Raw genomic sequence first — 25923 nt, 5'->3', positions numbered from 1 at the left:
AAAGGGAACAGAACAACGGGCGCGTTCGTAATTAGCTCTGAGAGCGGCTTCTCCTTCTCCGCTCCTCCACCCCCCTCCGTGCACCTCACCGGCCTTCTCCGATGGCCGACCTACCTGACAGCGATGTGCGTCAGCAGAGGCGGAAGGATGGCGGATGCTGCGAGGACAACTTAATTAAATTATCATTATTTTTAGAGGAAATTATGGTAGCATTTTTTGCCCCTCTCCTAGTGATATCAGGGGCTATATTTCATAGGTGCAGTTTTGCTCTTTGCCCTTGTGTATTTCCGAAGCAGATTCAAAGACCTAGATAGCGTGGTCGCATCTCGACGCCATTCGGCGCTCCAAACCACAAGATAGATCAGAGCCCCCTTTGTTCTAAATTTCCCTTTGTTCAAATCACGTGGTCCCTTGGCCATTTTAATTTCAAATCCCGTGATTTCGTAATCATGCGGTACTACCACCATTTTGAATTCGGGCTTATGATGTCACCAACGTGACTTTGTACGCCTTTGTTACTCCCCCTTTCTCTCTCTCACACACACACAGACACACACAGACACACACACACACACACATAGATATAGATTTTGTTAGAATAGTTATCATTGATTTACATTAATGTTATTATCTTTAAATAAATTCTATTGTATTTAAAGTACCGGTATTTTATGATTATTTGTACATATGTATGTGAATACAGCTGGATTATGATAGCCTGTTCTCAAACTTAAACCCTTCATTTTTCATTATATAGTCATTAATATTAAATGTTGAGATTACCAATTGAACTTTACCAAACTGAGACTGATCTTTACAGATTGGATTGTTGGTTCCTGATACCAGGGTGGTGCCCCGTCTTGGATTATTTATAATTATAAATTGTATTATTCTTAATTTATAATTTATTGTTTTTCATTAATTATTTCATTATTCTTAATTGATAACCTTATACGTTTTTTATTATTAATTGTATTATTCTTAATTGATACATATCATTTTTTATATTTTTTTATAAATAATTGTATTATTTTAAAAATCATATTTTATGATTTTTCATAATTAGCCAACGTCAAGTCTACTACTATTGGACAACAGTACTGTGGATGAAACTTGAGAGATAAGATACAGGAGACGAGCAGAGAATAAAGCATAGATGGAAGTTTTTTAATTATGACTTCAGTTCAGCTTTTCTCTATTGTTGCTGGTGTATCTGGAAAAGGGAAATATTTCCTTTAATATAAAACACATGTACAGGATGAGTTGACTTTCATTGACTAAAGCTTAAGCAAAACAGGCAGCAGGCCAAGCAAAACAATAAAAAAAAAAATAGTTTTAAAAATATAAAACTCAGTAGCAGAGTATGATATGAAATGACTATTGAACTGTGGACATGGATTTTATCAAGACAGCCCGTAAACTGGAGCAATTGCTAGGCTTGCACTAGGGCTGAACGATTTGGGAAAATAATCTAATTGCAATTTTTTTCCCCAAATATTGCGATTGCGATTTAATATGCGATTTTTTTATTTTATCTTCTTTTTCCCCCCCAAAAAAACATAATGAATGATTTAAATATGACCAACACAATATTAGATACATTTACTGTACAATATTCTTTCCCACATTTTAATTTAACGGCTCATTACAGAAACAATAACAACAAATCAGTGTGCATTTAAGTAATTTAATCAAATTCATTGTAAGTATAAACACAAGGCATGCACTTTTTATAACCTGTGTGCAAAATTTACCGTCTTGAGAAAAACATTTTTTAAATTATAGTCTTACTGCTCCCAAGTCAGTAACATTTCCAGTGTTGGGAAGGATACTATATTCTATATACGTATTCTGAATACTTGGATTACTTCCACATTGAATTGCATTTTATAAGTGTAGGAATGCGGCGTTGTTATAGTCAGTGGAGCAGCAGCAGTTTAAGCTCTGTGTCCGCGGATGCGGCGGGCCAGCTGGATGCGCTGGAAGGGCAGCTTGCGGATCAGCAGCTCCGTAGATTCCCGTTCATGTCCGGGTGGACGTGCAGCGGTATGGAGGCGCCGGGCCTCAGCAGGAACACCCCCATGCTGAACACCTCCGTCTCGCAGATGTGCATGTAGGTGACTGCAACGCGGTCAGCAGCGGGATGAGCTCGCTCTGTGAGTCCGCCACGTCAGCCGAAGACTTTAGGACCCTGTAGGTGATGCAGGCTTGCTTCGCTATCTTCTTGATTAGAGGAGTTTTGTGGTCCCGCGGCATTCTTGCTGTGGGTTAGGACAGCAGCCCAGTGCCCTACTCGCTTTCGCACGTTTTAATCGCGCACGTTGCGATTAGAAAATCGCATTTTATCATATCGCGATTTTATCGCAAATGCAATTAATCGTTCAGCCCTAGCTTGCACTAATAGCAAATGTAAATTGCAGTAAAGCAGCAAACAGAGAGGCTCCTTAGTAAGATACTAATAGAAAGCAGTATATAATAATAATAGTAAAATAAAAAAGGGATAAACAGGAAAATTCATTTAAAAAACAGAATTAAATGGTAATAGTCTGTATTTATAATGTTTTTCCAGATTTGATGACAACTAAAAGTGCTTAACGGTACAGATAATTAAAAGAGTATATCATTTAATAATTTATTTGGTTGTAGAGTGAAAGTCTACAACAGATGATGGCAGAAACAAGTCTTGCTATCTTTTTCGTTTTGAATAGCCCTTGTCCTTCTGTCTGCCTCTCCATCCCCCACATCTGTACCTTTGTCCTTGTCCAAGGTCCTCAGCCTATTCAAACCATCTAAAAGTCTTGTCGGGCTGCTCTCTCGTCTCCCAGCAACAGTGTTGCACAGATTTCAGTGAGAAAAAACTGCAAACTCTGCCAGCTAACCTTTTTAAGAAGAGCGATTAGCACCATGAGGGTCAGGGATGCTGTTGCCTGCGTCATATGTTGCTGTATTGCAAACAATATAATTCACTCATTATCTACTCAACACTATGCCAATGGAGGGGTGGGTGAAGTGTTTGAGCCCACAAAACACTTTTTAGTTTTAGGGGTATACAGCGTTGCAGCCAAATCAAATACAATTGCAGTAACTGGTGAACACGTCTTCAAACGTTAAAAAAACTATGTAAACAAAACCCCAAAATGCCATCATACTGCTCCTGTGGTTTCATCGAAGTGCGAGCTTGTGCGGTGTGCACGCGAACATGAACACGGCCCTGAAGGAGGATATCAGCGAGCAGTTAAGCTAAAAACACAGTGTAAATAGGGCCGTTTCGAGTAAAAAATATAATGTCGGGGCTTACGGACACTTGAATGACACCACGATAGCTGTATGGAGGTATTTTACACTTTTTGCTGTTGTTTTTTTTTACGTTTTGAAGACGTTGTCACCTACATTGTAATACAGACTTACAATCTAATACAGGTGGCTTTCATCATGTTTAGTTAGATCATTCACACGCTTTTCTGAAGATAGAAGCGTTTGTTGAATCTCATGTGTCATGTTCATACTAACTCACCATATCAACAAATCTAAGAGGAATTTAAGATAAAAATATGAACATGTTCTTGCATGAGGCCCCATTGCTCTTGTGGATTGTTTTAAATTAGGGCAATATATTTTTAAACAGTGGTTGACAACCAGCAGCCAACTGTATTACTCAGTATAAGTATATGAATTTAAAAGCACCTTAAACTATTATGAAGTTTGCATTTGTGTTAGTGGCTTTTAGAGTGTATACTCAGCGGTACAGAGCCTTTCTCTGCAGGGTGTCCAGCTAAACTGGGTCATTTGGAACAGCAAAACATCAACCAATAATGGCCAATTAATCCTACTGCTATGGATCCGTCCATTTAACCAGCCCGTTCTGCTCAATTTGACAAGCATTCACTCAGACAGCTGATGTGCCATTTCTTTCTCTCCTCTTTTCTCTCTCACACACAATCTCAAACAGTAGCTAGCTCAGTACCAACTGTGGCCCAGCAGCTTAAAGAGCAAGGATGATGCCCAGGGAACTAAACACAGTGATGGACAAGTCTGGAATCACAAGCAAAAGGACAAAAAAGCAATTAACCAAAATGTGATCATAAGATGATTTAATTTCTTTCCAGAGTTCCCGCGGGGTATTAAATTTAATAATCTGAATTTTAGGCCTTAAAAAGTCTTTAAAAAGTCTTAAATTTGATTTAGCTAGGTCTTAAAAATGAATTGGGTTAGGAAGCGACTTCGCAATAACTTGCTCTCCAGTAAATGTGCTTGAGGAAATGTCCGCGCTGCAGAGTAAGCAGTACGGTAATCAGTTCCCCCCCAACAATTCGTATGGAAATAAATCAGCATGGAACAATCACTAACTTTGCAGCCCCCGGTGAGAACTTATCGGAGAACACCCAGTGTGTTGGTGAGGATTAATGTAAGGACTGTATATATGAGGAGCTTATTCTTTTTAGCCGGTTCTAATTTCCAGCTCCGCTCCAGGTGTGTCTGCTAAAACACGGCTCAGACAACTTCTCTCTGTTAATGTTCTTTAATTTGGCAACAGCACAGTACAACATATGCCTATGAAAGGCAGGGCAGGATATGGGTGGGAATACGTGTGGTTCTATAAAAGGAAAGATATGTGCGTACAGACTACACACCTCCATATTAACAATATACATCCTTATCTTCCCGTATATACATATGAGCGAGGAACCCACCGATAACGCTGCACTCGCGCTGACCGTGCACCCCAAGCAGTACAAGTTAACTAATAAAGAACTCTCAAACTACTAATAACATACAGTGCCCACTCATGTTGCTCGCGGTTGCACATTCACAAACAGACAGCAGTCTCTGTCTGACGGACAGCTGTCTTCTATTGAACTCATACTTGGTAACTGTTTGACAAACAATCAATCAATAAATCAAATTTTTATTTGTATAGCCCGTATTCACAAATTACAATTCATCTCATAGGGCTTTAACAGGGTGTGACATCCTCTGTCCTTAACCCTCAGCAAGAGTAAGGAAAAACTACTATAAACCCCTTTAACAGGGTAAAAATACGTAGAAACCTCAGAGAGAGCCACATGTGAGGGATCCCTCTCCCAGGACGGACAGAAGTGCAATAGATGCCACGTGCAGGAGAACATCATCAATAATCAAAGTCTCTAGCAGCATTTGATGAGGGTAGACATCCCGAAGGACAACCCCAACATGACATGCCAAGCAGTCCCGCTGCAAGCACAGTCCATGGTCAGCAACCATCTAGACCACGATCCACCATCCAGACCAGACGCCACTCCAGTCCTCAGTCGCCGTCCACCGCCGCCCACCAGGACCCATCACAAGCCACCACCGCGGTCCTGGTCCACCGCCCCTGCCCAATGCCAGCGCGACACAGGGTCCGCCACCAGCACCACGATCAGCCCACATAACTCAGAATCCGCCACACTGGATCCAACACCGTGACTCCCGGTGCGCGATCCACAAACCGCAATCCATGGTGCGGCCACAGAGGCCCTGGATCTGCGGGTGATAAAGCAAAGGGATTCCGGGGAAGGGGGATAGGAATGGAGAAGAGGAAGGAGAAGCTGGAAAGAGAAGCTCCGTGTGTCATTTGTCATAAAATAGAACAAGTAACGTTCTGGCGCACTAATTAGCTCTAACTATAAGCTTTATCAAAAAGGAAGGTTTTGAGCCTACTTTTAAACAAAAAGATGGTGACTGCCTCCTGAACAGAAAGTGGTCGATTATTCCACAGCCGAGGGGCTTGATGGCTAAAAGCTCTGACTCCTACTCTACTTTTAGAGAATTTAGGGACGACAAGTAGGCTTGAATTCTGGGAGCGGAGTGCTCTAGCGGGTTTATAAGGTACTAACAGCTCTTTAAGGTAAAAAGGCGCTATATTATTAAGGGCCTTGAAGGTGAGGAGGAGAATTTTAAATTCTATTCTAGATTTAACTGGAAGCCACTGTAGCAATGCTAATATTGGAGAAATGTGCTCTCTTCTCTTTGTTCTCGTCTTTATACAATGTGATAGTCAGTCTCTCAACACTTTCTGACTCCCCTAACCACTCTGTGGCTGTCACAGACTTGGTGTTTCCCTGTGGAACAGTAAAAGAAGTGTGAACAGAGAGTTCCAGCATGAAAAAATAATACAAGTAAACAGAAGAATAAAATAAATAAAGGTTAAAAAAATATTCAGGTACACAAAGCATGCAGCAAGTGGCTCACATGCAGCTGCTTTTCTGGTAAACAGAAATACTATCAGGAGCCTAGTTGAAACAGAGTACACCACATATATCCACATAGTTGGATTAAAAGGATAATCACGTTACAGTATTTATAGGAGCTCTGCTGACATGACATTGTTGCCTTAATTGCATTATGGCTTGGATGGATGGAAACATTTTAAATTTTAAAAGGACGTTCATTCTTTTCAGTTAATCTCACTAGTGCAGTGCCTGTTCTAAACCTGTCCGTATGTAATGAGCTGTTTGCTTGGCCTGTGGTAATGCTTGTTGCAGTTTTCTTTCTTGCTGCTGCACAAAGAGCCGTTCACCTGTTTACTCAAAGTCCGGTAGCGCTTGACTCAATACGCAGGACCGGGGACTGGAGAATAAGTTGTTGTTGCTGATGTCTTGAATGCATCCGTTGCTGTAAACGCGTTGCATTTTCTTAGGTCGGGACTTGTGAAGCCGATAAGATGAATGGTTCAAGCTACATACAAACAGACACATATTTCTTAGGGTTATCGACTTAATAATTCAACAAAGTTCTGTTTGTCTGTATGTGAAACACATATATTATGCACCATTCATCCTAATAAAGGTGACCAGCGTTCTCTGGTTTTCATGATTTGACTTTTTAATTCACTGTATTGGACTGAGACAAAGACATTCAGGGATGTACCGGATGCTGATTTCCATCATGGCAACAATATTCACATAGAATCACCTCCTGTTTGGCAATTTGCCTTCAAAGTAAAGGCACAGCATTTGTTTTGTTGCTGCAATCCTTTATATGAAGCTGAATTATAGAGCTTTCATTTTTAGATGTTTTGAAGTTGGCTCTGAAGATTGTGTCTGTTACTTTGGTTTAAATTACGTCATTATGAAAAGTCAAGCAAGTAAGCATAGCCTGATTGGGGTGTATACAGTGTGCACAGGCTGTGCCCTCCGATGCTTGTCGCTATATTCCGGTTGTGAGGGGGCACCCGGGCTCAGGTGGTAGAGCAGGTTGCCCACTGATCTCTGGATCTGTGGTTTGATTATGTGTTTAACTTGTGTCAGAAGTCCCTCTGGTGTAAAAATTAAAATAAAAAATCTATGTCACATCAAACATGCAGATGTTGCTGTAGCGACCCCTTATGAGCAGAACCAGAGAAGATGGAAGGCAGAGGTGAACAGCCAGGAGTCAGAAGTTGCATTCAGTTAATCTCACTCTCTCATTCTTCTTCTGCAGGTTGGAGTGGGTTGAGATCATCGAGCCGCGCACGCGGGAGCGCATGTATGCCAACCTGCTGACGGGTGAGTGTGTTTGGGACCCTCCACAGGGGGTATGCATCAAGCGGACCGGTGAGAATCAGTGGTGGGAGCTATTTGACCCCAATACCTCGCGCTTCTACTATTACAACGCCTCCACCCAACGCACAGTTTGGCATCGGCCCCAGGCATGTGACATCATCCCCCTGGCAAAGCTGCAAACCCTGAAGCAGCACACTGATGCTACCAACCCCCGTCCTGCAGGAGGAGGAGGAGGACGAGCGTCAGCAGACAACAGCCCGGGACGGATCAGTGGCGTCAGCCGAGAGGGAAGCACTTCCTCTTCCCTGGATCAGGAGCTGTCTGAAAAACAGGGCAACAGAGAGGAGACAGACAGGTAAGGATGTTGGTGCGTTGGTGAGTCACTTGTCATTCGAGTCTGAAACTAAAGCTGGCCAAGGAGACAAAACCAAGTAATTATATAATATAATATTAAATGTATAAATCCCGCTACAGCAAAATCATAAACAATGACATCAACATCGAAACTCTCTTAACAAACATTTTTTTTATATTTATAGATGTTTTTATTTCCTTTTTTCTTTTCATTGTTGCATCTATCACGTATTAGAAGCGTCATGAACCAGCCAATTGGGAGCAGTGAATCCAGTGGACTTTAAAATAGGTTGGCAGGCGGAGAAAGTCCAGAGGCTTTCACTGACATTTCATTTCACACAAACACCTCCTCTGGAGAAACCGCTGCAAATTTCCAGATTTCAGTTGATGTCTGAAAGCAGCTTTAGTAACACGCTTGCACGTGCACCCACCCACCTACATGCACTGGTGCATGCAAACACACACACACACACTGGTACACGCAAACACACACACACGCATTATTACACTTTTGAAGGACAACCCTGCTCCTAGTTCACTGTATTATGCAACCTTATAGACCTTTTAACCAACTATAACTAAGTGAATTACCCTGGCCTCACCCCATCACCTTCACAGGATATAGGAGAACCTATGGTGGCCTTCAGAAATGTTCCCACTCTACCAAATTTTAGTTTTATCCATTTTGGACTATTGTGCTTTAAAGTATCATAAAAAAGTTTCTCCGTGAAAGGTCAGAATTGGATTGTGTCAGTTTCTCAGCATCTTTTGTGTCATCAACCTGCCTCCTTTTCTTTCCCTCTTTTTGCCTTTCTCAATTACCCCTCTCTTCCCTCTCTTTAAACTCAGTTTGTCTCTCTATCAACTTAACTAGTCTCTGTTTGCTGGTTTGCTGTAATCTGCTGCAGTCTGCAGTGATTGGTTGATATGTCTGGCTAGGGGTCACTGTGTCCTGTAAATGTCTTCTCTACTTCAGTGGGAACACTCACACTCACACATTCACACTCACACACACAGCATGCAAGTGCCATAACGGTTCTGTCCAGTTCTTCACTTAGCTTAGACTCAGAGTAACAGTTAATCACTGCTCTTACAGACAATTACAGCCCCTGTCTGGAAGTGGCTGTAGGACAGCGACATGTATGGTGACGCAGAATTGTCAGATTAATGCAGCCATTTTGATAACAACCCCTATGACCTACTGACTAGCTGATGATTTTGAAAGTTGTATTCTTACGATGTTTGGGGAGGAATCATCTGGTGGGCATAATTAGTTCAGTTAATTGTATTTTGATATTTTGCACGAAGTAGACAAAAGGTCAGAGGTCACCAGAGCCATTCGAAACCGAACCCTTTGGCAAGCACAAATATCTAAACTAATTTCATGATAATCTCTAAGGATATTTGCTCTGGACAAAAGTAAAGATAAATACTGAAGTATTTTGTTTTGTTGACTCCATCTGAAAAGTTTATATGTTAATCATTAGGTTTGTAGTTTGTGACTCCTGCATTTTTTTTTATCAGTTGTGTGAAGTTACCACTGATGTAAACCAAACATTTCACATTCTAAGCATTCCACTGGAAAACCAGCAGGAGGCTGCTGTGAAAGGCTTCTGGAAAGATACATAGCAGTTTTTTTTGACAAGATGAACTTAAAGGCAGCATTTGGTGAGTGGATGATTTTGGACATTTGAGGAGAGGAACAAGAGATGGCCAAATTAAGAGCTGCAGGTGACAGACAATCACTGTGGGAAACTTAACATGTATTAAACATCTAGTGACAGTCTGCATCAGAAACACTCATAAAACAGTAGTCTAAGGCAGAACTGTATTTAAATGTAATTTATGTGTTGTCCCTCTGAACCTGCAGACTCACACCTCAAGTTTTTATCTGCTCAAACTAAGTATTGAATGCAGAATGAAGTGACATTATATTCTCTTTTTTTATGTTGCTTAACCTCCAGCACTTGGTTATAACTATGCTCTCTAGTGCGGCGAGTGAAAGCAGGACTGGTAGTTTGTTATAGACCACACAGCTTCCGCTCTGACAGATGGGAGCTATTGACCTCTACCCAGCTCAACCTCCACACACACACACACACACATACACATACACTGGATCTATTAAAGGAGTGAGGGAGGGACAAATGGAAAGAGTGAGGCAGACAGAAAGGGCAAGAGGTAGAGGGGCTAGGAGGACAGGAGAATAGATAATCTCTTGCAGTAGATGTAGATGTGTATTAGGGATGTGCATCTCCAGAGGGGTAGAGCGGTCGTCCTCCAACCTGAAGGTCGGTAGTTTGATCCCCAGTCTTTCCCATCTGCATGCCGAGGTGTCGTTGGGCAAGATGCTGAACCCTGATTTGTCCCTCATAGAACAACAAAAGTGCTGCTAATAGATGCACTGTATGAATGTGTGTGTGAATGGGTGAATGTAAAACTGTACTGTAAAGCGCTTTTAGTGGTCATCAATACTAGAAAAGCGCTATATAAATACAAAACCATTTATCATAATGTGCCATGGTTTGATTCAATTATGATGCCGAAGAATATGATGCTGTGCAAATATGGTTTCATTAAGGGCTGCAGCCATTGATTATTTTAATTATTCGAGTATTCTATAAATTATTCAATCAATCAAGTAATTTGATAAAAAGTGATATTTGCCATATTAATTAAACCCACCGGTGATGAAGTGGACACGAACAAATACCGATAGGAATAATTTTTTCAATATGAACATGATACCCTGTTAGAATGTTTAGAAACTCGGCTAAACAGCAATGACAAATAATTGAGATTCAATCATCAAGCAATTAAATCAGACGAAAAAACACAAACTCTAAAGTCCACAAAGCTGGCACCGACAATCATGCCATTTCATGATAACAATAGCAAACACGGAGATAGAGATCTAATATGTTATAATGAAAAGTGCATAACCATTCCTTATCTTACTGTGACAATAATTAATGCAAAGAATTAAAAAGGAATGTCATCAAGTTATTCAAATAACAAATTAGAATATCATGGAAAAGTTGATTTATTTCGATATTTCAAATCACTAAAAGTGAAACTCATAAATCATAAAGATTAATTACACACAGAGTGAAATGTTTCAAGCATTTATTTCTTTTAATTTTGATGATATGGCTTACAGTTAATGAAAATCCAGTATCTCAAAAAATTTGAATAATACATAAGACCAATAAAACCAAGGCTTTTTAATACAGAAATGTCAGCCTACTGAAAAGTATGTTCATATATATGCACTCAATACTTGGTCGGGGCTCCTTTTGCATGAATTACTGCATCGATGCGCCGGGGCATGGAGGTGATCAGCCTGTGGCACTGCTGAGGTGTTATGGAAGCCCAGGTTGCTTTGACTTTAGACTTGATAAAACACAGTGGACCAACACCAGTCGATATCTTTTGGCTATATCGCGATACACGATATATATCTCGATATTTTTTAATCTGCTCTAAATCGTTTTACAAATGTTAAATTCATAAAAGTGCACAGCAAATGGCTAAACTAGCGGAGGTTAGCATTTCCGATGGTCCCGGCAGGGGCGGCTATAGGCTTAGGCGACATAGGCGGTTGCATAGTTATTTTATACATCGCACGTGGAACAAGCCGCGATATGTTGAGCATATTCTACTTTCCAGGTCCAAACACTCAGAATTTCAAATGGGCATTGTCACTTCTCCTCCTGCACCAAGCTTTTACCTGCCCCCGCTTATTGTAAAAGGGAATTATTCATGGAGGTCCAGGAACATGGCCTTGAAGCTACTTTTGTTCTGTGTGTGTGTTTGTGTGATAGATGAGATGTATGATGACACAGCTGCAGACTGTCAGTCCAGATGGTTGGGAGATCAGCTGTCACCCAGTCTTTATTGGATCAGCTTCAATGTCCACCAACTCTCTCTCTAGTTAGCTCTCTCTTGTTGTGCAATAGTAGTAGTAGATTTGACGTTGGCTAATTATTAATAATCATGAGAAATGATTATTAAAATAGAAATTATTTATTAAAAATAATTAAAAATTATAAAGCTATTAATTAAGAATAGTAAAATAATCAATTAGAAATGATACGGTTATCCATTAACAATGGTTAAATAATTAATGAAAACAATAAAATTATCAATTAAGAATAATACAATCTGTAATCATTGCTTATCGTAGCGGGGCACCACCCTGGTTACAGGGACCAACTAGTCAAACTATAGTTATCAGTCTCAAGTGATAAAAGTTAAATTAATAATCTCAATATTTAATATTAATGATTATATAATAAACAATGAAGGGTTTTAAGTTCGAGCGCAGGCTATAGTAATCCAGCTGTATTCACATACACATGTACAAATAATCACAGAAATACAAATACTTTAATTACAAAAGTATTTATTAAAGGGAAATAAAGTTAATGTTATTCCATGATTCTTCATTTAACAAACTCCAATATTTCAAAGATGGCAACAGCAGCAGCAGCACTTATCACAATGGTCACACATGTAATACTGAGTATCTACTGGTGTGTGTGTGTGGTCGTGTGTGTGTCTGCCTGTCTGTGTCTCTGTGTGTGGGTGTGTGTGTCTAAAGAGAAAGGGGAGTGTCTATGGCGTAATGACGAGATCACGTGGTGACGTAGTCTGGCCAGGATCAAGATGTTACGTTCACGTACTTTCAAGATGGAGGTTTATGACCCCGGTGACGACATGAGGTCGAAGACAAGATGGCGGTCGGTCGCCTGTTACACAAAGGAACTTTAGACAAAGAGATTTCTTATCTCCTGGTTCTGGCGCCGAATGGCGTCGAGATGTATTAAGGCTCTTTAAATCTAGAATTTTCTTCAACACCCACCGTGGGCCTTCGCGATGCTTTGTTTTAATTAAACGGTCGGATTCCCCTGGTCCGCACCAGTTCTGGCTGCTAGGCGCCAGCCGAGGCGCACCGCCGGAAGGGGCCCCCCGCGCGAACGGAGGGTTCCCCCAGCGGGCGCCGTAGCTGAGGTGATCCGCGAGAAGGGCCCGACACGCGTCCAGAGTCGCTGCCGCCGACCGCCGTACCCGGTCCCCTCCAACGGCCCGCCTTCCGCACCGGCGACGGACACCGCCCCACGGTCCAAGAGAAAGAAAGCACCCCGCACCACTGACGCCTTGAGGCACAGCGGAATAGGACCCCCCCCAAAAAAACGTCGAGGCGTGCCGCACGCCGAGTCTCCTGCCGGAGACTCGGCATCAGTGGTGCGGGGCTCCTGCCCAGCGGTTTAACCACAAATACCAAAATATCGGTGAAGTCAAGTTCATTACCGATGTGCAGATGTCGGTAAACGAGGCAAATATCTGCCGCTATCGATGTTCGGCCGATACTTCGGTGCAACACTAGATATTAGATCATTTCCCACGGCACACCTAACGATCTCTCACGGCACACTAGTGTGCCGCGGCACATTGGTTGAAAATCACTGGATTAAAGTATACATTCTCCTCAAATGCAAAAGTTGTGTCTAAACTGTCATTTAATATCCAATTGTTTACTCAGGTAGTCAACCATATTATTTAGTACTAGTGCTCTCATTTAGGATTCTTTAGGCATTCACTTATTGTTTGTTACAGGATATGTTAATTTAGTACAACCTTTCCTTTTCTCTAACTCTACAGATCGAGTTTCTTAGCTGAGCTGCAGTGGAGCAATAGTGACACAGAGAGTGAATTTTGCTTGATATTTCTAGCTCAGACTACAAAAGCTTTAATATGCACAGAGAGGAATCAACCAACAATCTAATGTGGCTTGGATGAGGTTGCAGTGCATAAAGGGTTTGTCAAGCAATGGATGATTTTGTATTCTCAAATAACTCATAATGCAGGAAAGCAATTTCATTTTAGTGGAACTGCTGTGATCAGTTGACTCATTGCAAATGCAAAGTAAAGTGATGAAGGATTTTGTGCCAGTTTTGTGCAAATCTGCTGAAATATAATATATATACACAAAATCATGTTTTCTGTAAAAGTAAGGAAAAGAGCATATGCAATATATGTTTCTTCTCTGCATGTGCTGTGAATCTTCGATTTTGTTTGAGTTATCTGTCCAATAATTTAATGAGGACAAGATGTTTTGTAGCAGCCACATCATAACAACCCCAAGTGACTTACTGAGTGGAGACATGGTGATTGGTCACTGAAGTCTGTTGTTTTGCTTTGATTTTGGTCTTGTAACCCTCTTCTAAGGCAGGCCCACCACAGGCTGATCAGATCACATGTTAGAGTTATACACCCAGGTCTCATCAGCCTGTGGTGGAGCTGCCTTAGAAGAGCGGGGCTGAAACACCTGTTGACCTTAAGGAACACAGCTGAAGATATGTCCCTTACACCGGCTGGTGGTCGCTAACATCTGCTAAGATCTACTGGTGGTTGCCAACTTAACCAGTGGGGGAGACCTTCAATCTAAAGGTATATTCACCATCATGTGCTATGTTCCAAAAAAAGACCTGGGTGTTTGTCTGCAGTTGGTGAAGTTTCTTGTGTTGTCTGGTGCATAGCTTATCCATGGATTCCTAGATCTTTAAGCAATCTTATTGTAGGGCTGCAACTAACGACTATTCTGATAGTCGATTAATCTAGCGATTACTGAAACGATTAATCGACTAATCGGATTATGAATCACAATAAATTCTCAATTGCTCTTATCTAGCCATCAGCTTTTAAATTTAGCTTGAGGTTGTTCGCGGCACGTTATGACTGAAAATAAAACAATAAAGATTGACACTGCTACAAAGGACAGGGAAAGTAGCAGCAAAGAAAACTATAGTCTTCTTTGTGTTTGTGATTAAAAAAGATGTTTGTCATGCAATAGGATAACATTACACTTTTAAACTCGTCAAACCATATTTTTGTAATAGATTGTAAAATCCTGCACACAGGTATCTAGGGAGTTGCCAAGACAACTCTGTTTATATAGAGAGCTAGATAACAGGCTATCTTACCGAGGCGAATCTGCACCGTCTACGTTACGATGTCAAACGGGCCTCCTCTTCGAATGCTCGTGTACTGCTTCCATGGAAAGCAAGGTCCGCTTTACAAATATTGCAGGTAGTTTTTTTTCGGGGCTTTGTTACGGGTGAAAGTCTCCAATACTTTTGACTTTCTGGTACGCGATGGTGTTGTAACGGACACCGCCATTGGTCTATGTTTGGTCGCTATTGCACATTAGTTCAGTTGTACGGCACGAAAAACACGCGCTATGTCTTAACCAGCAAATCATCGACTATTAAATTCGTCGCGACAATTTTTGTCATCGTTTTTTGTCGACTGCGTCGATTAATTGTTGCTCCCCTATGTGATAGTTGATGTTGATATAAAATCCCTGCAGCCAACCTCCACTGGGCAAACTATTGTGTTCCAGCCATGTTGTTCTGCCTCAGAAACCATCTCTGCATACCAGAGCCTCTTCCCTTCACTTCATCAACAGCATCCTCCCAGGATACCGTTAATTCTACAAATTAGATGACACACTGGTAGCCTGACGTTGTCAGACTCACAATTCTAGTCAGAATGTGAGTCTGAGACCGCTCCATTGGGCTGTGATTATGGGGCGTGTTTCAACTGACCAGGAAGTAAAATTCTTCTTCGCTCAATTGGATAGACCTACAACCAATCAGAGCAACGTAGTATGTGACGTATGCTAAGCAACGCATTGTGAGTTATTTACTAACGCTGGGTTCACACCGGACGCTTCAGCGCAGCGCCAAGCCTTAAATAACAGCTGGCTCCCATCCACTCCCATGTTAAAACTTTGTGCCGGTCACACCGGAGGCTGAAGCACCGCGAGGCAGCCTTGGCGCAGCGCGGTGCTTCAGCCTCCGGTGTGACTGGCACAAAGCCGTGCAGCGATCTACTGGATCAACGGGTGATATTATTAGCGCTGCCCGGCGGTTCAGCGTCGCTTCAGTGTCCGTTGTGAACAGCCAAGCGCCGGGGCGATAGGGATTAGCGCGGTGCTTTGGCGTCGCCTCCACGTTCTGTGTTCCTCTTTCAAAATGAATGCGCTGTCGATGTCTTCTAAAACAGACTCAATGGCAGCATCTACACATCTCAGCTCGCCAGCGGCAGGCATGTTTGTTGAAAACGAATTCAACCCGAGGGCACTTTGATGACGTGGTTGATTACGTTACCGTTGATCATCTGTCAATCATCGTATAAAGCCCGCCCTGACAATCTGATTGGCCCGGTCGGGCATAATTTTTTCCCAACGGAGCGACTCCAGACCGAACCGCCCGACCTAAAATGTTGTGGGCGGGGCTAAGTTCGTCTGGCATCCAGGCTAACACACTGGGTGTTTGACCAGAGAACCAAGTCTGATCTGTGGATGATGGTGACAATATTTAATGGGACTATAACCTGCTGGCCAACATCCACCAGCATTTCCCAGTCTTGCGCCTGCTAAAATTGGCCCCTCCTGGCCAGTGGAGGAGGCCTTCTCGGTCCTTGGTCCCCCTTTCGGACAAGTGGTGTCCTTGGAACTTTTCTCGATGTTTTAGATGGCATTAGTAGCTGTTTTCTTTGTTTAAATTGTTGCTGCCAGGCATTTGAGGACTTCACTGTGTCCCTTTGTGTATCTAACTTGGGATAAAATTACTCTAAAACCAGTGAGGATATGTCTGAGAGTAGCTGGAGTTGTCCATAGATGGATCTTCGTTAAACCACTGCTGAAGGTTTTTGGGTGAAAAAAGGTTGTTTAAGGCATGAGTTAATTCTGCTTGCTTCCATTTCTCACAGGTCCCTTCAGCTTGTCTTCCTTTACTCAATGCTCTCCTATTTCATCCACTGCCCCTGTCAAACAATAAACTGAGTCATCACTTCAGACTGAGGTTGCTGTACAAAAGCTGTAAAGTAAAGGTGAATGAGCACATGATTAATACCAGTGTGACTGTGAACAAAGTGAACAAATATAATTTTTTCTTTTGTTATATGTTTTATGTGTATTTAATTAACAACTTTCTGTGTAAATAAGAATTAAAGAAATGGACAATATTGCCTCAGATTTGGTGTTTGCCAACTGTGATTTTTATTAAATTCTTACAGATCTTGTATTATAAAACCTTATATACTAATTAATATAAAGTCCACATTTTTTAAAACCCATTATACTTGGGTATTATTAATTGTAAATATATCATAATTTATTTTTCATCTATTTTAACTGGAATGCTTTTTATCAGCCTGATTGGTAACCTTGATTTGCTTACTGTATGTTCCTTATGGAAAAGTTAAGCTTAAAAGCAGCTTCTGTTTACGAGTTTAGTAGACAGAACTTAAAAATTCCCGGTTTCGATGTGTCAATGTAATTGTAACCCTGGTTTCAGCTGATTTGTTACTCTGGCACAATCAACATTTACACCTCTGATACAAAGTGGGATTCATTGTTATCTCTGTGTAGGTTGTTGAAGAAAAATGAGGAGGAGATCTGCAGGTGGATGCTGCATAGACTGAGACAGATTAGAATGTGTATATTGATTGTATAAATGATCATGAATAATTATAGGATAATGACAGAAAAACAGATAACTAAGAAGGTTGGCAGATAGAAAAAAGAAAGAGATAGAAACATTATGGACAAAGAAGTTTGAGAGGACAGAGGTGGATTGACTGGAGGAGGAATGGAGGGAAAGTGGATTAGAGCTGGAGTCTGGAGCATGTTGTGTCGGAAGCCAGCACAGCCTGTGATGGTAAATCCTGCTCTCTTTGTTTCCCTCTCTCTTACACACATGCATATTAATATCCACAAGTATTCAAACACTCCCACTGCCACCATTGCCAGTGGCCCTTGGGATCGGTGTGTGGAAGTATTTGGAAATGGAGGGTGGCCAGTGATGCAATCGATTTCACACTTCCTTCCCTCTGGCCAAGTTCACTTCTTGTTCTTCATCCCACACTGCCCTCCTCCTTCTTGTTTTCTGACAAACAAGCAGAATCTGAGGGCCCACTCACTGAGAGGGATGACTAAGTGAATGTGAACTGAGTAAAGACCTGTTATTGCCAGAAGCTCCTGTTTGGTAGATATTAGCATAGCTGGTATCTCTACATTGGATACAACTAGTACAGTGCTAATGGACCTTTTGCTCAGCCTGTGGTGTTGCTGGTTGCAACTTTCTTAAGAAACTCTCATAGAAACAATTTCACTCTTGACACCGAAACTATTTACACACTGTAACAACAGTTTGAGCTGATTTATAAGAATAGATGACTATTAAACTGAACAGAAAATATAAAAAAGCTCAATAATTATGCTATTATATCACCAAAAAGCAGCAGTGTTGATAATCCTAATATATCTTGCATGCTATTTACAGTTTGCAAAGTTTACAGAGAACCACAATGGTCCATCTTTGTCTAAAACACTACAATGATTTAACTGTTGATGGTTGTTTCTTTAGATTACAGAGGCAAACCAGCATTAAAACATTTTACATTTTAAGTGATTGCTACCAATAGAAGCACGTTCCATGTCTAAAAACAGTAGGCATGACTCATGGTGCTGTGCTTTCTTTCTTATATGTTTCACTTGAAGTCGTGCTGCTGTGATTTTTTTTTTTTAACTTATTTGTATTTCCTTTTATCATGTCATACAGCGCGTAACTAGCCTGACCTTGTCATACTCACAATTCTAGTCAGAATGTGAGTCTAATACCGCTCCATTGGGCTGTGGTTATGGGGCGTGTTTCAACCGAACCAGAAAAAAAAAAAGCCTCTTGTCTCAATTGGATAGACCAACAACCAATCAGAGAAACGTAGTATGTGACGTATGTTAATCGACGCATTGTGAGTTATTTACTAACGCCGGGTTTACACCGGACGCTGAAGCAACGCTTCAGCGCAGCGCCAAGCCTTAAATAACAGCTGGCTCTTGACGCGAGCGTATCGCGCCAGGAAACACACTGAAAAATGATTTTAAACGATATTGATGACATATTTTATATGATATAAATGATCAAATATGCATCCCATACTTTGAAGTCCCCTTCTGTTGTCCTGGAGTTTTAATTTACCAATGACATTATTAAATGTCCCCCTTTGCCCATCCACTACAGCCACACAAGCAGTGATAAAGATAAAGAGAGAGAGGGGGGGCTACGTATTCTCCACATAAGCTTGAGTGGAGAATACGTAATTTACCCTCGACACCCGACATTTAACGGAGCCCCCAACAGCGGAGAAGTTCGTCAACATGGATGACATTAAATTAATAATTGAAGTGGAGAAGTACAGTGAGTTGTGTGATCCTCGAGACATGTTGTATAAAGACAACACCAAGAAAGACAAATGTTGGGACGCTATTGCTTAATGTTGGAGCAACAAGTAAGTATATGCTTGAATACTACTGGATCAACGGGTGATCTTATTAGCGCTGCCCGGCGGTTCAGCGTCGCTTCACTGTCATATTGTCCACAAACACAGTACATCACACATGACATTACATTAAGACAGTATTCTGAAAAGAAAGAGGATGGCCTGCAAATGTCCATTGCTTAAAAGGAAAAACAAAGAGAAAATAAAATAAATATATCTATATATCGCTTATATCAAATGGAAGTGTAGAGCGGGTTAGGGTTTGGGTCTGGGACTGGCCAGAGCTAGCTAATTATACGGCTCCAGACTGTGACCATTTAGTTGCGTGTTGCCTCGTTTGAGTTGTAAGTGGTGCGTCAAAATCTTGTGTTGGTGCCCCTTAAAAATGTCAGCAAGGAGCACCAGTACTACTAGTGGAAAAAGTTAGTCTGTCATATACATGTACTGATAATGACTAAGTGATGTACCTTACCTTGAGGAAAGAGTCCGTTCTGTTTATGCCCAATGGGAAAAAACCAACAGTGCTCAGATCAGAGGGATGTGTTCTTTGAGGTAACATTACAGCTCATAGTTCAAACCCTTACCTGTTTTCAGTCCTCATTTCTTCCCATAGCCTAGTCTGTGATTTATCATCTTCCTCCTCTGTGTTTAATTTCTGTGATGACAACAAAGTTAAATAAAAACGAATAGAATCCCTAATATGCTTACTACTTTGCAAGTTATGAAAAAATGAAGGGGATTCTGATTTGCCGAACATCAATAGCAGACACCAAGCATGTTGAACACCAACTTATGTTCAATGTCTGAAGCAGGTGGTAGAACTATGTGTTAACTGAAGTCATTGACACATTAAATAATTTTCCTCCACTGTTTCCTCCACATATAATAAATATTTGTATACTGTATTCAGTGCTTTTACCAACAACTCAAAGCACTTTACAGGCACACATTTATACAGCACTCTACACGCTCCACTTTTTTCTATTATCCACCACACCCTAAAAAATGTGACCAATGGTTACTCAAAAAAATTGTGGCAACAAAGTGACAAGTGATATAATTGAGTAGATTTTAATTAATACAACTTTGATTAAAAAGTATTGAATAATTTAACTACATTTTAAACATAAAAAATGATTTATATTTACTGAAAATCTGGTGTAAATGTATTTATATTAACTGAAAATTTGCTGTAAATTGATTTATATTTACTGAATCTTCGGTGGAAATTGATACATTCTTACTGATAATCTGCTGTAAATGTATTTATATTAACTTAAAATCTGCTGTAAATTGATTAATATTTACAGAAAATCTGCTGTAAATTGATTAACATTTACTGAATAAACGGTGAAATTGATTAATTTTTACTGAAAATCTGGTGTAAATTTATTTATATTTACTGAATATTTCGTGAATTTTATTTATATTTACTGATTAAAATTTGTATAACCTTACTAAATATCGGGATATAAATGATTTGGATTCACTTAATAATATAAACTATATCAACTCATTTTAGCATATTGTTCAACACAATTACACTGGTATTCTTATTTATATCTACGTAAATTTAATTCAAGTATTAAATTGCTTCACAATACTTTAAGTCAATATATTCAATAATATTGGATGTCACTTTGTTGCTATAATTTGTTTATGTCTAATCCATTCAATACCATGACTTATGATGGCACAATTTACTTCAGTAGGATCAACAGATAACCATGCATAACAAGAACAGCAGATAAAAAACCTTTATTTGTGCAACTTTGCTTAAACATGTTCATTCAACATTTTTTAAGTGCAAATGCAAAAATACAATAAAAACTAGAGAAAAATATTATGCAAAACATGTATATGTACAATAGGGATACAATTTATACCGCTAATCTGGGATAAGGTCTTGGATACTTTTTCACTGCTAAAATTGGACTCACTTAAAATTTCTCAGTAAAAAAATTCTAATTTGCATCCTTAGTGTGCACAGTGGACAAAGTTTAAGAACCGTTGCATCGTAAAAAACATAATGCCCCTCCCCTCAAATGAGTATGGTTGGGTAAGGACAATCTCTCAACACAGAAACTGTGGGATTTAACAAAGCCTTGAAGCAAAACATAACAAGTAACGTTAAACTTGAATAGGGACCCTTTCAAATGAAAGGAGATTTGTTTTGTCAATGTCTAAACTGTTGATGTTTTGCCATTGACCTAACAAACTTCCCTTCATTTTGAAAGGGTCCCTCTTCTTCAAGTTTCTCTAGGATAAGGTCTTGGATACTTTTTCACTGGTAAAATTTCTCAGTAAAAAAATTCAAATTTGCATCCCTAGTGTGCACAGTGGACAAAGTTTAAGAACCGTTGCATCGTAAAAAACATAATGCCCCTCCCCTCAAATGAGTATGGTTGAGTAAGGACAATCCCTCAACACAGAAACTGTAAGATTTAACAAAGCTTTGGAGCAAAACATAAAAAGACGTTAAAAAACATTAAACTTGAAGAGGGACCCTTTCAAATGAAAGGAGATTTGTTTTTTCAATGTCTAAACTGTTGATGTTTTGCCATTGACCTAACAAACTTCCCTTCATTTTTTATCTAGTAGCTTGTTCTTGAGGCTGTTCACTTTTGGGGACAGCTTTGAACAATCCAGTTCCAGGAAGAGTTTCTGGAAGGCTTCGAAAGTGTACCTGAGCTCCTTAGGATAGGCAAGATTCACTGCATATGTCAGTCCAACGAGCATGGAGCAAGCCCTTGGAAAATGTGTCAGTCCAATCAGAACTGTTACGCTTTCCACCACAATACCAACTTTGTCGGCACCCTCTGACGTTTTAATCTTGAAGATCTTCATCTTTTGGTCAGCAAGATCCTGCGACACACTGTCTTCATCAGCATCCTGAAAGAGCAAAAATATTGTTTCTCAGACTATACAGCCAAATGTGAATGTCCTAATTGAACATCTCCCCAAGTGCATCAAACCCTTTGGACAATAAAATCTATTGAAATGGGCTGTCAAAGCCTATTTAACCATTTATAAAAAAAAAAAATCTGAGATCATGTTATTGCAAAAGTATATTGCCATCCCAGATAACTTAAAAAGGATTAAACCAGCTCACCAACAAATTATACAAATTCAATGACACCAGAGATGATGGTCTGAACTGAATTGTAGATATTTGTAAATTCAATTCTAAAATGAAATCAATGGATACCTACATAAATTATTTTCTTCCTGACACGCATCTATTGATATTTATCTTATTTTACATTGACTTACAAAGGTTGGTCACATTTCAACCAATCTTTATAAAGCACTGTTAGCTCATTATTGATTCTTGAAGTCGACCACAGCAACTGAATCAACACTGCTCCTTCTGTATCTCTATAAAGGTCTCTCTCAACTGCTTTGTGAATAGTTCTTAGGAAGAAACTCCTAGCTAGGAACTTTTAGGGCTACATTATAAAGACAATAAGTAAACTACTGATAACTTTTGAATTCTGCCAGCTGGTGAAACAGATGGATGGGGAGGATTTAGTACTTTAAAATTCCCTAATGGAAAACAAATGTACAATGCACAATGATTACCTGCATGACTTCACAAACCTTAGTAGCTTGCAAAGAATTACTGGGAGTTACTTGTGATTGTATTTTGACCTTCCCAAGACATACAAAGGGGGAGAGATGAAAGAAATAGTGATCACCATCTTTATATTTGATGTGTTCTTCAACTTACATCATACTCATTTAAGATTTGATCTGTTGATTCCCCGAGGTAAACAATCAAACAACGAATGACAACATCTCTGGATACGTTGATGCTAGGATTGCTTGGAGCCTGAAATGACAAAAATAAACATTCAAGTTCATGGTTTAAGAATCATAGTCAACATTTTAGAGCTTGCTTTTTGTATGGATTAAAGAAACATGACATAAAATGTTATTCAGTGAGCTTTAGATATGTTGGCAGGCAAATTGTGTCACCTTTGGACAGAGCCAGACTGTTTCCCCCCCTTTTCTGGTTTAAGCTGGTGTTGTGAACCAGATAAGACACGGGAGGGAGATACAGTCTAGATGTAAACGCACATATGTAGCACTTTATTTGTGAATGATCACAGCAGACCGTCTTTTCCTGACCCCCACATGAATCTAAATGGACTACAAAGAATTAGAAACAACTTTTAGATCAATGCAGCTCAATAGAGCACCACACACCTCTGACCTAATTAATCAACATATAATTTAATGTAAATTTTTCCAACAATGTCAACAACAACTGATTATAAACTTGAATAATTCAGTATATCTAATAAAGTTGCCGTGGATTGTATACTTCAAAAGGTATGCAGTTATTTAATATTCTTATTGTAGAGAATCCCAGGCCAACATTTCCTCCTGTAGATTTAAGTAATAAGCAAATGAAACCAGCAGTTTAATCTCAAAATGCCTAAAATAGACTATCACCTAATATTATACTAATTGAAGGATACCTTGAGTAGATAGCCTGCAACCTCAACCCCATGGTTCCTCCCTTGGACTGGAAGAGGTTCAGAAGCTTGGGAGTATATTCATCCAGCTTGGACATGAACTTTGATTCCAGGTGCACCCTTGTGATTCTTTGAAACTCGTCCTCAATCTATAAGACAAATAATGAAACCAGCTTTAAAGCCTAAAATATTACAAGTGTACATATTATTGTTCAACATTTTTAAAAGCAAGAAGCCACCTAACACAAAACATACATTTTGTATGTAAGAGCTAAATATGCAAAACCAACAGTTCAATCTTTAAAAATGGACGAGGAATATTTTTTAATTTTCATGCTCCTGTAACTCACATGAGATGCCTCAAACAGAGCGGGCCATCTGGCTTTGATGTCCTCTATGCTGGGCGATAGGTTGACGATTTTGTTTCTTCTGTGTGCAAATGTTTTTGACATTGTTTCTTTTATCAGTTTGTTGTTGTCCTTTTTTTTACTTCAGTAAGCAACTTAATCCTCTCTTGTTCTTGATTTTCTTCATCCTCTCCTGCCGGGTAAGGGGGGGAGGTAGTTTAATATCATAAAAATGAAGAGGCAGAAATATGCAAAAATTATTTAAATTACCTAAAATGAACAGCAGATGTGACGTTTGAGTACAACCAAGCGTTTTCCTTCCATGCTGTATGCAGCCAATGGGTACACATCATCAAGTTTCTGCTGCTCCAAAAGAGCCATTTTCCCATTGTTCTCCAGTTGAAACGATCTTCGATGCTCTTCATACCAGGCAGAAAGTAACTTTACAATAAAATGTACAGAGTTGTCCAAAATGGCTATCTGAATAATCTCAGTAAAGTCCGGTAGTCCACCAGTAGAGCCATAAGACAATATCATCCCTGCACTGTACCTTGTTCCATAGTAGGTGACAGTGTTAGCTAACTGTACAGTAGACAGAAGTGGAGATGTTTCTCTTAAAGCTTCCTGTATGTCTGAATGCAGCACTTCTAGAGGCACTACAGACATTTTTGTGACACACAATGCCTGTTTTTTTAAATCTGTATGCAAGTGGTATGCCATAAACAACTGATGTCTTGTAGAAAGGGTCAACAAAACATTTCTGAAGTTCTTAGAGTGCCTCACAACTTGCTTAAAAAAGCTGTGTTTAGCTTCAAAGCGCATTGTCCATACACCAACCAGAGGCCCATATTTTTCAATCAATGCAGGATAATGTTCCAAAAAATGGTGTTTGGGTGTCAACGTTTCTTCAGGAAAAACTGCAAAGAATCTGTCACGATGTTCAGATATTTTGAAGTCAAGGTACGCAATAGATTCAACAGTGTGAACAGGTGCAACCACCAATTCAACTATATCTTTTAATGTCATAAGAACCTGCCAGGCAGAATCACCCTCAGGTACCCGCGAACCAACAATGAGTGGTAGCAACCTTATTAGGGCCCAATTTTCATGGGCATTTCCACCTATAGTTCTGCGTTTAATGTAGCTCTGAGGGATAGCATGAGGGCTGTTGACTTTGTCTGAGCCTTTATAGGGAAAACTTGTGATTAACTCGTTCAGTTCATTGAAACTAAAGTACTTATTTTTGGTAAAAATCTGTAAACACAATGCTAGTTCCCTTGGGACAATGCCTTCAAACAGATCGTGTAGAATATCTGGTGGGTACCCAGAGACAAATTGAAAGTGATTCAATTTATCAGTCAATGGGCAGGACCGCTTTACACCAAAGTAATGCTTTAAATTTGGAGTTTCTCTTACAGTTTGTACATGCAAACTATGATCCTTCTTTGTCCTAGGTGGAAACACTCCAGTCCGCACTTCGTGTGTCTGGTACTCTGAAGAATGTCCAAGACAAAATCTACAGATGTAGGGCCCTCTGAAACTTTCAACTAGTCCACTGATCGAATGGGCACCAAGGTTATCGGCTACAACACAGTGTACAGTCCCTTTAATATTTTTTGGATATGAAACACTGGATATGAAAATCCCTTCCTGTTCTAGAGTGGCAAGATCTTTCAAGAGTGGTTCGAAAACAGTTTTGTATTCAAACTGCTTGACATCGACAGCTTTGCAAAGTAAAGCTAGATGTACTGACGTTAATGCAGATTGCAACTTGGACGGAACATTTGCCAAAACCCAATAAACTGCGGTTATTTTGTGTATTTTTTTCGAAGTTCCAAGTGGGTTACACACCTCAAAGTCGTCAACATAAAGGATTATAGATAGTTTTGT

At 40.0% G+C, this 25923-nt stretch overlaps 1 protein-coding gene across 1 annotated transcript in view; it reads left to right on the top strand.

Annotated features, from left to right (window-relative positions):
- Window positions 1–25923, top strand: part of arhgap39 (Rho GTPase activating protein 39) — a 100610-nt gene that overhangs the window by 49379 nt on the left and 25308 nt on the right. The window contains exon 2 of the mRNA XM_053430288.1: window positions 7441–7857. Within this exon, the coding sequence (XP_053286263.1) occupies window positions 7441–7857 (417 nt within the window). The remainder of the gene's footprint in view (window positions 1–7440; window positions 7858–25923) is intronic.

Source organism: Pleuronectes platessa, chromosome 9, assembly GCF_947347685.1.
Source record: "Pleuronectes platessa chromosome 9, fPlePla1.1, whole genome shotgun sequence".
NCBI classification, from domain to species: Eukaryota; Metazoa; Chordata; class Actinopteri; order Pleuronectiformes; family Pleuronectidae; genus Pleuronectes; species Pleuronectes platessa.
This window is presented reverse-complemented; position numbering and strand designations above follow the sequence as displayed.